The 14,505-nt window shown below is 40.9% G+C and overlaps 1 protein-coding gene across 3 annotated transcripts in view; it reads right to left on the minus strand.

Moving 5' to 3' along the window:
• The window catches only part of si:ch73-60h1.1 (calcium/calmodulin-dependent protein kinase type IV), a 37,590-nt gene extending 23,775 nt beyond the window's left edge, over positions 1–13,815 (minus strand). For all 3 annotated transcript variants that reach the window (XR_005206970.1, XR_005206971.1, XM_037770097.1), the window contains exons 1-2: positions 12,940–13,815; positions 138–216 (exon numbers count right to left, since the gene is read on the minus strand). Coding sequence is in view for 1 of the 3 variants with exons in the window: in XM_037770097.1 (XP_037626025.1) it covers positions 138–216; positions 12,940–13,046 (186 nt within the window). In the remaining 2 variants the exon portion in view is untranslated. The remainder of the gene's footprint in view (positions 1–137; positions 217–12,939) is intronic.
• Positions 13,816–14,505: the final 690 nt, after the last annotated feature.

Here is a 14,505-nt window from a genome sequence, read left to right on the forward strand (position 1 = left end):
CGAGAACGCTAACGTGAACATGAACAGGTCCATCTGATCCCTGAATCTGGTGACAGACTCCATCAGCTTGGACCTCTGATCATGACCTCTGACCTCTCATCGTGACCTCTGACCTCTCATCCTGGTTGAACACTGACCGTTTTCTTGAGGACTTTGAGGGCGTAGGGTTTCTGAGTCTGTTTCTCCTCACAGCGATACACGATGGACGTCGCTCCTCTGGAAGGAAACACAGGACAACCAGCAGTTAGCTTCTAGGTCCAGTTAGCTTCTAGTCCAGTTAGCTTCTAGGTTCTGTTAGCTTCTAGGTCCAATTAGCTTCTAGTCCAGTTAGCTTCTAGGTTCTGTTAGCTTCTAGGTCCAATTAGCTTCTAGGTCCAGTTAGCTTCTAGGTCCAATTAGCTTCTAGTCCAGTTAGCTTCTAGGTTCTGTTAGCTTCTAGGTCCAATTAGCTTCTAGTCCAGTTAGCTTCTAGGTTCAGTTAGCTTCTAGGTCCAATTAGCTTCTAGTCCAGTTAGCTTCTAGGTCCAGTTAGCTTCTAGTCCAGTTAGCTTCTAGGTTCTGTTAGCTTCTAGGTCCAATTAGCTTCTAGTCCAGTTAGCTTCTAGGTTCTGTTAGCTTCTAGGTTCTGTTAGCTTCTAGGTTCTGTTAGCTTCTAGGTCCAGTTAGCTTCTAGTCCAGTTAGCTTCTAGGTTCTGTTAGCTTCTAGGTTCTGTTAGCTTCTAGGTCCAGTTAGCTTCTAGTCCAGTTAGCTTCTAGTCCAGTTAGCTTCTAGGTTCTGTTAGCTTCTAGGTTCTGTTAGCTTCTAGGTCCAGTTAGCTTCTAGGTCCAGTTAGCTTCTAGGTTCAGTTAGCTTCTAGGTTCTGTTAGCTTCTAGGTTCAGTTAGCTTCTAGGTTCTGTTAGCTTCTAGGTCCAGTTAGCTTCTAGGTCCAGTTAGCTTCTAGGTTCAGTTAGCTTCTAGGTTCTGTTAGCTTCTAGGTTCAGTTAGCTTCTAGGTTCAGTTAGCTTCTAGGTTCTGTTAGCTTCTAGGTTCTGTTAGCTTCTAGGTCCAGTTAGCTTCTAGGTTCTGTTAGCTTCTAGGTCCAGTTAGCTTCTAGTCCAGTTAGCTTCTAGGTTCTGTTAGCTTCTAGGTTCTGTTAGCTTCTAGGTTCTGTTAGCTTCTAGGTCCAGTTAGCTTCTAGTCCAGTTAGCTTCTAGGTTCTGTTAGCTTCTAGGTTCTGTTAGCTTCTAGGTCCAGTTAGCTTCTAGGTCCAGTTAGCTTCTAGGTTCAGTTAGCTTCTAGTCCAGTTAGCTTCTAGGTTCTGTTAGCTTCTAGGTCCAGTTAGCTTCTAGGTTCAGTTAGCTTCTAGGTTCTGTTAGCTTCTAGGTTCAGTTAGCTTCTAGGTTCAGTTAGCTTCTAGGTTCTGTTAGCTTCTAGGTTCAGTTAGCTTCTAGGTTCTGTTAGCTTCTAGTCCAGTTAGCTTCTAGGTTCTGTTAGCTTCTAGGTTCTGTTAGCTTCTAGGTCCAGTTAGCTTCTAGGTCCAGTTAGCTTCTAGTCCAGTTAGCTTCTAGGTTCTGTTAGCTTCTAGGTCCAGTTAGCTTCTAGGTTCAGTTAGCTTCTAGTCCAGTTAGCTTCTAGGTTCTGTTAGCTTCTAGGTCCAGTTAGCTTCTAGGTTCAGTTAGCTTCTAGGTTCTGTTAGCTTCTAGGTTCAGTTAGCTTCTAGGTTCTGTTAGCTTCTAGGTTCAGTTAGCTTCTAGGTTCTGTTAGCTTCTAGGTCCAGTTAGCTTCTAGGTTCTGTTAGCTTCTAGGTCCAGTTAGCTTCTAGGTTCAGTTAGCTTCTAGTCCAGTTAGCTTCTAGGTTCAGTTGTCTTCTAGGTTCTGTTAGCTTCTAGGTTCAGTTAGCTTCTAGGTTCTGTTAGCTTCTAGGTTCTGTTAGCTTCTAGGTTCAGTTAGCTTCTAGGTTCTGTTAGCTTCTAGGTCCAGTTAGCTTCTAGGTCCAGTTAGCTTCTAGGTTCTGTTAGCTTCTAGGTTCAGTTAGCTTCTAGGTTCAGTTAGCTTCTAGGTTCTGTTAGCTTCTAGGTTCTGTTAGCTTCTAGGTTCTGTTAGCTTCTAGTCCAGTTAGCTTCTAGGTTCTGTTAGCTTCTAGGTTCTGTTAGCTTCTAGGTTCTGTTAGCTTCTAGGTCCAATTAGCTTCTAGTCCAGTTAGCTTCTAGGTTCTGTTAGCTTCTAGGTCCAGTTAGCTTCTAGGTCCAGTTAGCTTCTAGGTTCTGTTAGCTTCTAGGTTCTGTTAGCTTCTAGGTCCAGTTAGCTTCTAGTCCAGTTAGCTTCTAGGTTCTGTTAGCTTCTAGGTTCTGTTAGCTTCTAGGTCCAGTTAGCTTCTAGGTTCTGTTAGCTTCTAGGTCCAGTTAGCTTCTAGGTTCAGTTAGCTTCTAGGTTCTGTTAGCTTCTAGTCCAGTTAGCTTCTAGTCCAGTTAGCTTCTAGGTTCTGTTAGCTTCTAGGTTCTGTTAGCTTCTAGGTCCAGTTAGCTTCTAGGTTCAGTTAGCTTCTAGGTTCTGTTAGCTTCTAGTCCAGTTAGCTTCTAGTCCAGTTAGCTTCTAGGTTCTGTTAGCTTCTAGGTTCTGTTAGCTTCTAGGTCCAGTTAGCTTCTAGGTCCAGTTAGCTTCTAGGTTCAGTTAGCTTCTAGGTCCAGTTAGCTTCTAGGTTCTGTTAGCTTCTAGGTCCAGTTAGCTTCTAGGTTCAGTTAGCTTCTAGGTTCTGTTAGCTTCTAGGTTCTGTTAGCTTCTAGGTTCAGTTAGCTTCTAGGTTCTGTTAACTTCTAGGTCCAGTTAGCTTCTAGGTCCAGTTAGCTTCTCGGTTCAGTTAGCTTCTAGGTTCAGTTAGCTTCTAGGTTCTGTTAGCTTCTAGGTTCTGTTAGCTTCTAGTCCAGTTAGCTTCTAGGTTCTGTTAGCTTCTAGGTTCTGTTAGCTTCTAGGTTCTGTTAGCTTCTAGGTTCTGTTAGCTTCTAGGTCCAATTAGCTTCTAGTCCAGTTAGCTTCTAGGTTCTGTTAGCTTCTAGGTCCAGTTAGCTTCTAGGTCCAGTTAGCTTCTAGGTTCTGTTAGCTTCTAGGTTCTGTTAGCTTCTAGGGTCCAGTTAGCTTCTAGTCCAGTTAGCTTCTAGGTTCTGTTAGCTTCTAGGTTCTGTTAGCTTCTAGGTCCAGTTAGCTTCTAGGTTCTGTTAGCTTCTAGGTTCTGTTAGCTTCTAGGTCCAGTTAGCTTCTAGGTCCAGTTAGCTTCTAGTCCAGTTAGCTTCTAGTCCAGTTAGCTTCTAGGTTCTGTTAGCTTCTAGGTTCTGTTAGCTTCTAGTTCTGTTAGCTTAGAGTTAGCTTCTAGGTCCAGTTAGCTTCTAGGTTCTGTTAGCTTCTAGGTTCTGTTAGCTTCTAGGTCCAGTTAGCTTCTAGGTTCTGTTAGCTTCTAGGTCCAGTTAGCTTCTAGGTTCTGTTAGCTTCTAGGTTCTGTTAGCTTAGAGTTAGCTTCTAGGTCCAGTTAGCTTCTAGGTTCTGTTAGCTTCTAGGTTCTGTTAGCTTCTAGGTCCAGTTAGCTTCTAGGTTCTGTTAGCTTCTAGGTTCTGTTAGCTTAGAGTTAGCTTCTAGGTCCAGTTAGCTTCTAGGTTCTGTTAGCTTCTAGGTCCAGTTAGCTTCTAGGTCCAGTTAGCTTCTAGTCCAGTTAGCTTCTAGGTTCTGTTAGCTTCTAGGTCCAGTTAGCTTCTAGGTTCAGTTAGCTTCTAGTCCAGTTAGCTTCTAGGTTCTGTTAGCTTCTAGGTCCAGTTAGCTTCTAGGTTCAGTTAGCTTCTAGGTTCTGTTAGCTTCTAGTCCAGTTAGCTTCTAGGTTCTGTTAGCTTCTAGGTTCAGTTAGCTTCTAGGTTCTGTTAGCTTCTAGGTCCAGTTAGCTTCTAGGTTCTGTTAGCTTCTAGGTCCAGTTAGCTTCTAGGTTCAGTTAGCTTCTAGTCCAGTTAGCTTCTAGGTTCAGTTGTCTTCTAGGTTCTGTTAGCTTCTAGGTTCAGTTAGCTTCTAGGTTCTGTTAGCTTCTAGGTTCTGTTAGCTTCTAGGTTCAGTTAGCTTCTAGGTTCTGTTAGCTTCTAGGTCCAGTTAGCTTCTAGGTCCAGTTAGCTTCTAGGTTCTGTTAGCTTCTAGGTTCAGTTAGCTTCTAGGTTCAGTTAGCTTCTAGGTTCTGTTAGCTTCTAGGTTCTGTTAGCTTCTAGGTTCTGTTAGCTTCTAGTCCAGTTAGCTTCTAGGTTCTGTTAGCTTCTAGGTTCTGTTAGCTTCTAGGTTCTGTTAGCTTCTAGGTCCAATTAGCTTCTAGTCCAGTTAGCTTCTAGGTTCTGTTAGCTTCTAGGTCCAGTTAGCTTCTAGGTCCAGTTAGCTTCTAGGTTCTGTTAGCTTCTAGGTTCTGTTAGCTTCTAGGTCCAGTTAGCTTCTAGTCCAGTTAGCTTCTAGGTTCTGTTAGCTTCTAGGTTCTGTTAGCTTCTAGGTCCAGTTAGCTTCTAGGTTCTGTTAGCTTCTAGGTCCAGTTAGCTTCTAGGTTCAGTTAGCTTCTAGGTTCTGTTAGCTTCTAGTCCAGTTAGCTTCTAGTCCAGTTAGCTTCTAGGTTCTGTTAGCTTCTAGGTTCTGTTAGCTTCTAGGTCCAGTTAGCTTCTAGGTTCAGTTAGCTTCTAGGTTCTGTTAGCTTCTAGTCCAGTTAGCTTCTAGTCCAGTTAGCTTCTAGGTTCTGTTAGCTTCTAGGTTCTGTTAGCTTCTAGGTCCAGTTAGCTTCTAGGTCCAGTTAGCTTCTAGGTTCAGTTAGCTTCTAGTCCAGTTAGCTTCTAGGTTCTGTTAGCTTCTAGGTCCAGTTAGCTTCTAGGTTCAGTTAGCTTCTAGGTTCTGTTAGCTTCTAGGTTCTGTTAGCTTCTAGGTTCAGTTAGCTTCTAGGTTCTGTTAACTTCTAGGTCCAGTTAGCTTCTAGGTCCAGTTAGCTTCTCGGTTCAGTTAGCTTCTAGGTTCAGTTAGCTTCTAGGTTCTGTTAGCTTCTAGGTTCTGTTAGCTTCTAGTCCAGTTAGCTTCTAGGTTCTGTTAGCTTCTAGGTTCTGTTAGCTTCTAGGTTCTGTTAGCTTCTAGGTTCTGTTAGCTTCTAGGTCCAATTAGCTTCTAGTCCAGTTAGCTTCTAGGTTCTGTTAGCTTCTAGGTCCAGTTAGCTTCTAGGTCCAGTTAGCTTCTAGGTTCTGTTAGCTTCTAGGTTCTGTTAGCTTCTAGGTCCAGTTAGCTTCTAGTCCAGTTAGCTTCTAGGTTCTGTTAGCTTCTAGGTTCTGTTAGCTTCTAGGTCCAGTTAGCTTCTAGGTTCTGTTAGCTTCTAGGTTCTGTTAGCTTCTAGGTCCAGTTAGCTTCTAGGTCCAGTTAGCTTCTAGTCCAGTTAGCTTCTAGTCCAGTTAGCTTCTAGGTTCTGTTAGCTTCTAGGTTCTGTTAGCTTCTAGGTTCTGTTAGCTTAGAGTTAGCTTCTAGGTCCAGTTAGCTTCTAGGTTCTGTTAGCTTCTAGGTTCTGTTAGCTTCTAGGTCCAGTTAGCTTCTAGGTTCTGTTAGCTTCTAGGTCCAGTTAGCTTCTAGGTTCTGTTAGCTTCTAGGTTCTGTTAGCTTAGAGTTAGCTTCTAGGTCCAGTTAGCTTCTAGGTTCTGTTAGCTTCTAGGTTCTGTTAGCTTAGAGTTAGCTTCTAGGTCCAGTTAGCTTCTAGGTTCTGTTAGCTTCTAGGTTCTGTTAGCTTCTAGGTCCAGTTAGCTTCTAGGTTCTGTTAGCTTCTAGGTTCTGTTAGCTTAGAGTTAGCTTCTAGGTCCAGTTAGCTTCTAGGTTCTGTTAGCTTCTAGGTCCAGTTAGCTTCTAGGTTCTGTTAGCTTAGAGTTAGCTTCTAGGTCCAGTAACCGACCGCAGAGTTAAACCTAAAAAAAAACCTTCAAAGGGGTCCCTTGACCTCTGACCTCCAGATCAGTGAATGTAAATGGGTTCTATGGGTACCCACGAGTCTCCCCTTTACAGACATGCCCACTTTATGATCATCACATGCAGTTTGGGGCAAGTCATAGTCAAGTCAGCACACTGACACACTGACAGCTGTTGTTGCCTGTTGGGCTGCAGTTTGACATGTTATGATTGGAGCATATTGTTTTATGCTAAATGCAGTACCTGAGAGGGTTTCTGGATCAATATCTGTTATTGATCTGTGTTGTTAATGATTTACAATAATAAATATATACATACATTTACATAAAGCAGCAGATTAGTCCACTCCCATGTTGATAAGAGGATTCAATACTGGACTAATCTCCTTTAAGGTTCATTATGAACAGATAAAACATGTGAGATTAAATATTTAAGGTAGGCTTGTTAATAAAATATACTTTCAGAACATTTAGCTGATTATACTGACATACTTTCTGAATGAAGGACTTTTACTTGTATTCGCGTATTAGTACTTTTACTGCAGTAAGGATGGTAAATGGAGCTTTTCTAGTCTTCCGACCCTCAAAGGATCTGAGGACTTCTGGTTCAGAGAGACAAACAGCAGAGACTGTGTGTGTGTGTGTGTGTGTGTGTGTGTGTGTAGGGGGGGATCTGTTATTCTGCTGGGACAGATGGAGGAAACAGATCCACACACACACACAGAGTCCTGGCCGGTCTCCATGGCAACAGGACACCTGGTAACGGAGCTGGTGGCGGCTCAAACGTTTATGAATTCACTGCTGACATCATTTCACTGTTTCCACGGCGATGTCAGTGATGTTGTTGTTGTTTACTGAAATAACAACAAACAACGTGACGGGTGTGAACACACACACACACACACACACACACACACAAACACACACACACACACAGTAAACAGACAGCCAACAGGTGGGTCACTTTCATACCTGCAGCTCATTAATATTCATGATTGTTGTTGTTTCAGTTCACACCGACGGAGTAAACATGTCAGACCGACACGGAGCTCACTGATTGGACGGTCTCGGTGATCTCACACCAGCCAATTTATTAGGTGCACCTGTAAGGACATAATTCCACATTTATAAAGATAATAAAGTTCAGTTATCGTTGACTGTTAGAGAGAAATTAATTATAGTTTCTGTTCATTATTGAGATCGTAGTTAACCCCTCAACCCCCCATCCCGATAACTAATTACGACCTCAATAATAAACATTAAGTTAAATTCCTTATATCATTTTTTTTTTTATTTCAAATTTTTACCATTTTTTTTGCTTTTTTGCTGAATTAAAACTCTTTACACTTGAATTATAATTCCTGTTAATGTTGAAGATTTCTTTTACCAAGTTGCTGGTGTATGATTTATTATTTTAATAATAAATAAAAATTCAGTTTGTAAAAATAAAATAAAAAAAATAGTATTTATTTGTTACATTTTGTTTTATTAAGTTAAGAAAACAATGTTTAAGTCCAGTCTGTGACGGACCCGGTCTCTGATGGACCCGGTCTGTGATGGACCGGGTCTCTGACGGACCCGGTCTCTGATGGACCCGGTCTCTGACGGACCCAGTGTGGATAACTTGGCCGGACTTCTTGTTTGTTGTTTACAGTCCGATCAGCGACCTGAGACGTGAGACTGGAGTTGAGAGACGACGTGTTCACACAAACACACAGATCAATGTCAGATATTGATCAGAAACCCTCTCAGGTACTGCATTTAGCATAAAACAATATGCTCCAATCAGAACATGGCAAACTGCAGCCCAACAGGCAACAACAGCTGTCAGTGTGTCAGTGTGCTGACTTGACTATGACTTGCCCCAAACTGCATGTGATGATCATAAAGTGGGCATGTCTGTAAAGGGGAGACTCGTGGGTACCCATAGAACCCATTTACATTCACTGATCTGGAGGTCAGAGGTCAAGGGACCCCTTTGGACATGGACATGACAGTTTATCCTCTCCAACATTTAGTGTCAGTTTGGAGCGTTATTTAACTCCTTCATGACCAGCTGGTCTGACCTGGTTGGTACCGATGGATTCATCAGGTTCTCTAGTTTAACATGATACCAGCCTGCTACAACCTAAAGATGGAGTTATTATGTGGTTAACTCTGACAGCTCTAGCTCTGCATCAGTTTCTAACATTAGAGAGAGACGTCTGAGAAACCAGAATCATGTTAACGCTCAGACTGAAGGCGCTAACGGGATAGCAACGTTAACGCAGCGTGTGCGATTTCTTGTGACAAATAAAACTATCGACAACGTTCTCTTAGATCATGTAGCCTAGCTTCTTAGCCTAGCTTCTTAGCCTAGCTTCTAACCTAGCTTCTAGCCTAGCTTCTTAGCCTAGCTTCTAGCCTAGCTTCTTAGCCTAGCTTCTAACCTAGCTTCTAACCTAGCTTCTAGCCTAGCTTCTAGCCTAGCTTCTTAGCCTAGCTTCTAACCTAGCTTCTAACCTAGCTTCTAGCCTAGCTTCTAGCCTAGCTTCTTAGCCTAGCTTCTAACCTAGCTTCTAACCTAGCTTCTAACCTAGCTTCTTAGCCTAGCTTCTTAGCCTAGCTTCTTAGCCTAGCTTCTAGCCTAGCTTCTTAGCCTAGCTTCTAGCCTAGCTTCTTAGCCTAGCTTCTAGCCTAGCTTCTAGCCTAGCTTCTTAGCCTAGCTTCTAACCTAGCTTCTAGCCTAGCTTCTTAGCCTAGCTTCTAGCCTAGCTTCTTAGCCAAGCTTCTAGCCTAGCTTCTAGCCTAGCTTCTAGCCTAGCTTCTAGCCTAGCTTCTTAGCCTAGCTTCTAGCCTAGCTTCTTAGCCTAGCTTCTAACCTAGCTTCTAGCCTAGCTTCTTAGCCTAGCTTCTAGCCTAGCTTCTTAGCCTAGCTTCTTAGCCTAGCTTCTTAGCTCAGCTAGCTAGCTTGGTAGCTTCCAGCTAGCTGGGTGTGTTTCAGCCACTTTGAGCTTCATCTCTGTATCTATATCTGTATCTATAGATACAGATATAGATACAGATATAGATATAGATATAGATATATATGTTATAGTCTCTAGAGAGAGGAGATGTTTCTGTTTATGAAGCACTTTGTTTAAAGAGGACCTCTCAGTCTCGTCTCCAGCTTCATATTTATGATAAATACATATTTCAGGTTTCTATTAGAACATGTTGACGTGTTTTAAACTTCATAAAACTCTTTATTTCCTCACATCTCTCCGTCTGAAACCTTCTGTTTCAGGGCGCGATGCCAAACTAGCCGTTATGCAAATGTTTACTTGGTGACATCACCACGTTACGGAAGAAAAGGCGGGACTTCAGGAGCAGTGACTAACTGAAAACTATACAAACACTAAAGGACCCTTTAATACTCCACTTATCTGATGTACTATTAATCAGGTATAGTAGTAGTAGTACTAGTGGTAGTAGTACTAGTACTAGAAGTATAGTAGTAGTATTAGTAGTAGTAGTACTAGTAGTGGTAGTGGTAGTAGTACTAGAAGTATAGCAGTAGTATTAGTAGTAGTAGTAGTAGTACTAGTGGTAGTGGTAGTAGTACTAGTACTAGAAATATAGTAGTAGTATTAGTACTAGTAGTAGTAGTAGTGGTAGTGGTAGTAGTACTAGAAGTATAGCAGTAGTATTAGTAGTAGTAGTAGTAGTAGTACTAGTGGTAGTGGTAGTAGTACTAGTACTAGAAGTATAGTAGTAGTATTAGTACTAGTAGTAGTAGTAGTGGTAGTGGTAGTAGTACTAGAAGTATAGTAGTAGTATTAGTAGTAGTAGTAGTAGTACTAGTGGTAGTGGTAGTAGTACTAGTACTAGAAGTGTAGTAGTAGTACTAGTAGTAGTAGTAGTAGTAGTAGTACTAGTACTAGAAGTTTAGTAGTAGTACTAGTAGTAGTAGTAGTACTAGTGGTAGTGGTAGTAGTACTAGTACTAGAAGTGTAGTAGTAGTAGTAGTAGTAGTAGTACTAGTGGTAGTAGTAGTAGTACTAGTACTAGAAGTGTAGTAGTAGTACTAGTAGTAGTAGTAGTAGTAGTAGTAGTAGTACTAGTACTAGAAGTATAGTAGTAGTAGTAGTAGTAGTAGTACTAATACTAGAAGTATAGTAGTAGTAGTAGTAGTAGTAGTAGTAGTAGTAGTACTAGTACTAGAAGTATAGTAGTAGTAGTAGTAGTAGTAGTACTAGTACTAGAAGTATAGTAGTAGTAGTATTAGTAGTAGTAGTAGTACTAGTACTAGAAGTATAGTAGTAGTAGTAGTAGTAGTAGTAGTACCAGTACTAGAAGTATAGTAGTAGTAGTAGTAGTAGTAGTAGTAGTAGTAGTACTAGTACTAGAAGTATAGTAGTAGTAGTAGTAGTAGTAGTAGTAGTAGTAGTACTAGTACTAGAAGTATAGTAGTAGTAGTAGTAGTAGTAGTAGTAGTACTAGAAGTATAGTAGTAGTAGTAGTAGTAGTAGTAGTAGTAGTAGTAGTACTAGTACTAGAAGTATAGTAGTAGTAGTAGTAGTAGTAGTAGTAGTAGTACTAGAAGTATAGTAGTAGTAGTAGTAGTAGTAGTAGTAGTAGTACTAGTACTAGAAGTATAGTAGTAGTAGTAGTAGTAGTAGTAGTAGTAGTAGTAGTAGTAGTAGTAGTACTAGAAGTATAGTAGTAGTAGTAGTAGTAGTAGTAGTAGTAGTAGTACTAGAAGTATAGTAGTAGTAGTAGTAGTAGTAGTAGTAGTAGTAGTAGTACTAGTACTAGAAGTATAGTAGTAGTAGTAGTAGTAGTAGTAGTAGTAGTAGTAGTACTAGAAGTATAGTAGTAGTAGTAGTAGTAGTAGTAGTAGTAGTAGTAGTAGTGGTAGTAGTAGTAGTGGTACTAGTACTAGAAGTATAGTAGTAGTAGTAGTAGTAGTAGTAGTAGTAGTAGTAGTACTAGAAGTATAGTAGTAGTAGTAGTAGTAGTAGTACTAGTACTAGAAGTATAGTAGTAGTAGTAGTAGTAGTAGTAGTAGTAGTAGTACTAGTACTAGAAGTATAGTAGTAGTAGTAGTAGTAGTAGTAGTAGTACTAGAAGTATAGTAGTAGTAGTAGTAGTAGTAGTAGTAGTAGTAGTACTAGAAGTATAGTAGTAGTAGTAGTAGTAGTAGTAGTAGTAGTACTAGAAGTATAGTAGTAGTAGTAGTAGTAGTAGTAGTAGTAGTACTAGTACTAGAAGTATAGTAGTAGTAGTAGTAGTAGTAGTAGTAGTAGTAGTAGTAGTAGTACTAGAAGTATAGTAGTAGTAGTAGTAGTAGTAGTAGTAGTAGTAGTACTAGAAGTATAGTAGTAGTAGTAGTAGTAGTAGTAGTAGTAGTAGTAGTAGTAGTACTAGAAGTATAGTAGTAGTAGTAGTAGTAGTAGTAGTAGTAGTAGTAGTAGTACTAGAAGTATAGTAGTAGTAGTAGTAGTAGTAGTAGTAGTAGTAGTGGTAGTAGTAGTAGTGGTACTAGTACTAGAAGTATAGTAGTAGTAGTAGTAGTAGTAGTAGTAGTAGTAGTACTAGAAGTATAGTAGTAGTAGTAGTAGTAGTAGTACTAGTACTAGTAAGTATAGTAGTAGTAGTAGTAGTAGTAGTAGTAGTAGTAGTACTAGTAGTAGTAGTAGTAGTAGTAGTAGTAGTAGTAGTAGTAGTACTAGTAGTAGTAGTAGTAGTAGTAGTAGTAGTAGTAGTAGTAGTAGTACTAGTAGTATAGTAGTAGTAGTAGTAGTAGTAGTAGTAGTAGTACTAGTAGTATAGTAGTAGTAGTAGTAGTAGTAGTAGTAGTAGTAGTAGTAGTAGTAGTGGTAGTAGTAGTAGTAGGTAGTACTAGTAGTAGTAGTAGTAGTAGTAGTAGTAGTAGTACTAGTAGTAGTAGTAGTAGTAGTAGTAGTAGTAGTAGTAGTAGTAGTAGTACTAGTAGTATAGTAGTAGTAGTAGTAGTAGTAGTAGTAGTAGTAGTAGTAGTAGTAGTAGTAGTAGTAGTAGTAGTAGTACTAGTAGTATAGTAGTAGTAGTAGTAGTAGTAGTAGTAGTAGTAGTAGTAGTAGTAGTAGTAGGTAGTAGTAGTAGTGGTACTAGTACTAGAAGTATAGTAGTAGTAGTAGTAGTAGTAGTAGTAGTAGTAGTAGTAGTAGTAGTAGTAGTAGTAGTACTAGTACTAGAAGTATAGTAGTAGTAGTAGTAGTAGTAGTAGTAGTGGTAGTAGTAGTAGTGGTACTAGTACTAGAAGTATAGTAGTAGTAGTAGTAGTAGTAGTAGTAGTACTAGTAGTAGTAGTAGTAGTAGTAGTAGTAGTAGTAGTAGTAGTAGTACTAGAAGTATAGTAGTAGTAGTAGTAGTAGTAGTAGTAGTGGTAGTAGTAGTAGTGGTACTAGTACTAGAAGTATAGTAGTAGTAGTAGTAGTAGTAGTAGTAGTACTAGTAGTAGTAGTAGTAGTAGTAGTAGTAGTAGTAGTAGTAGTAGTAGTGGTAGTAGTAGTAGTGGTACTAGTACTAGAAGTATAGTAGTAGTAGTAGTAGTAGTAGTAGTAGTAGTAGTAGTGGTAGTAGTAGTAGTGGTACTAGTACTAGAAGTATAGTAGTAGTAGTAGTAGTAGTAGTAGTAGTAGTAGTAGTGGTAGTAGTAGTAGTGGTACTAGTACTAGAAGTATAGTAGTAGTAGTAGTAGTAGTAGTAGTAGTAGTACTACCTGTAGTGAGGTATAATTTGTGTATAAAGTGTATCTCTGGTTTATCGGGTCAGAACTGAGCCCCCCCCCAGAGATCCACCCCTCCCTGCTGGTCTTCTGGTCTAACTGGACCTTAATGGACCCGTCTGGTTCTGGTCCTATAGGGGGTCCACTACAGACCCCCTATAGGACTACCGCTGTCCCCCATTAGAGATAATCCCGGACCAGAGGAGGATCACATGGACCCCTCAGGTCCGGTCCAGTGGGGGGTCCATGTGATCTCCCTGTGCCCCCCCCCCCCTAATAAAGAGGTCCAGACCTGCCCAGCTCCGAGCTCAGGGTGTAGACCTCCTCCACGGACCCGTCCCTCCTGGACCCGTCCACCCAGAACTCCACCGGAGCAGAACCGGGCCGGGACGTCGGCATGGCGACAGCAGAGACCAGGACCAGGACCAGGACCAGGACCAGGACCAGGACCAGGACCAGGACCAGGACCAGGATCACACCAGGACCGGGACCGGTTCAGACCGGGTCAGATGTGACCCGATCAGGTCCAGGAGCAGAGTAATCCAGATCAGATCTCAGAGTTAAATCCAGCTCAGTAGAACCCGGATTATGATGATCCTGATGGGCTCTAATCCAGACCAGGACTAGTACCAGAGACTGGACCAGAACCAGAACTAAAACACTGATCAATGTGTGAAATCCTCTTCAGTCTCTGGACCAGAACCAGAACCGGGACCAGACGCAGCCGGTCCGGATGTGTCGCAGCTCATCCGGGCCTCAACCCTCAGCTGCGGATCCGTTCAGTCCATCACCCCCCTCCCGGGTCGCTCCGTGTTGCTACCAGCAGCAGGTCCGTTAGTCCCGGTACCGGAGAACAGGACCGGATCAGACCGGAGGAGCGGCACCGGGGACAGGCAGCGGAACCCGGACCGTCGCTGCTCGGAGAGGAGAGGAGGTCTGGAGGTCTGGAGGTCTGGTTCTGGTCTGGTCTCCGTTCAGAGCAGCAGAGCAGCTCCAGATGCAGATGCGTCCAGATGTGATGCTGCATCCGCAGAGAGAGATGCTGCTGTAATCTCACAGCCCCGCCCCCTGGCACCGCAGCGACCAATCACAGCGCGGCAGAGCAGCAGAGCCGCGCTGTGATTGGTCGACAGGTCTGTCAGTCAGCAGAGCCTCAGACAGCAACCTAAATACAGAAATAACCTAAATACATAAACATAAACATGTAGATCAGGAGACATCAGAGACATCAGAGACATCAGAGACATCAGGAGACTATTGAAATGAGAGCAGAATAAGAATCTGCATAAACATTTAAACTGACAAATAAAATGTTTTCATATCAAGTTTTAATGCAAAGTTCTTTTTTTCAACTACATATTCCTTAAAATGACTTCAAATTTACACCAATAAAAATCTGTAAAATATCCCAAAAATATTAATAAAACATTGGACAAATATTAATAAACACAAACAGTCTGACTGCAGTAGAAACACCAACAGCGCCACCCTGAGGACACAAGCTCTACTGACAGTTATCAACCTCCGGTTCTCCTCCAGTTTATATATATATATTATATATTATATATTATATATTATATATTATATATTATAAATTATATAATATATATATTATATATTATAAATTATATATTATGTATATTATATATTATAAATTATATATTATATACATTATATATTATATATTATATATTATATATATAGATCTGTCAATCGATTAAAATATTAATCACAATTAATCACACATTTTTATAAGTTCTAAATGAACCTTAAGGGAGATTTTCAACATGGGAGTGGACAAATATGCTGCTTTATGTAAATGTATGTATATATTTATTATTGTAAATCAATGAACAAC

Source organism: Sebastes umbrosus, chromosome 5 (genome assembly GCF_015220745.1).
Source record: "Sebastes umbrosus isolate fSebUmb1 chromosome 5, fSebUmb1.pri, whole genome shotgun sequence".
Classification (NCBI taxonomy): Eukaryota; Metazoa; Chordata; class Actinopteri; order Perciformes; family Sebastidae; genus Sebastes; species Sebastes umbrosus.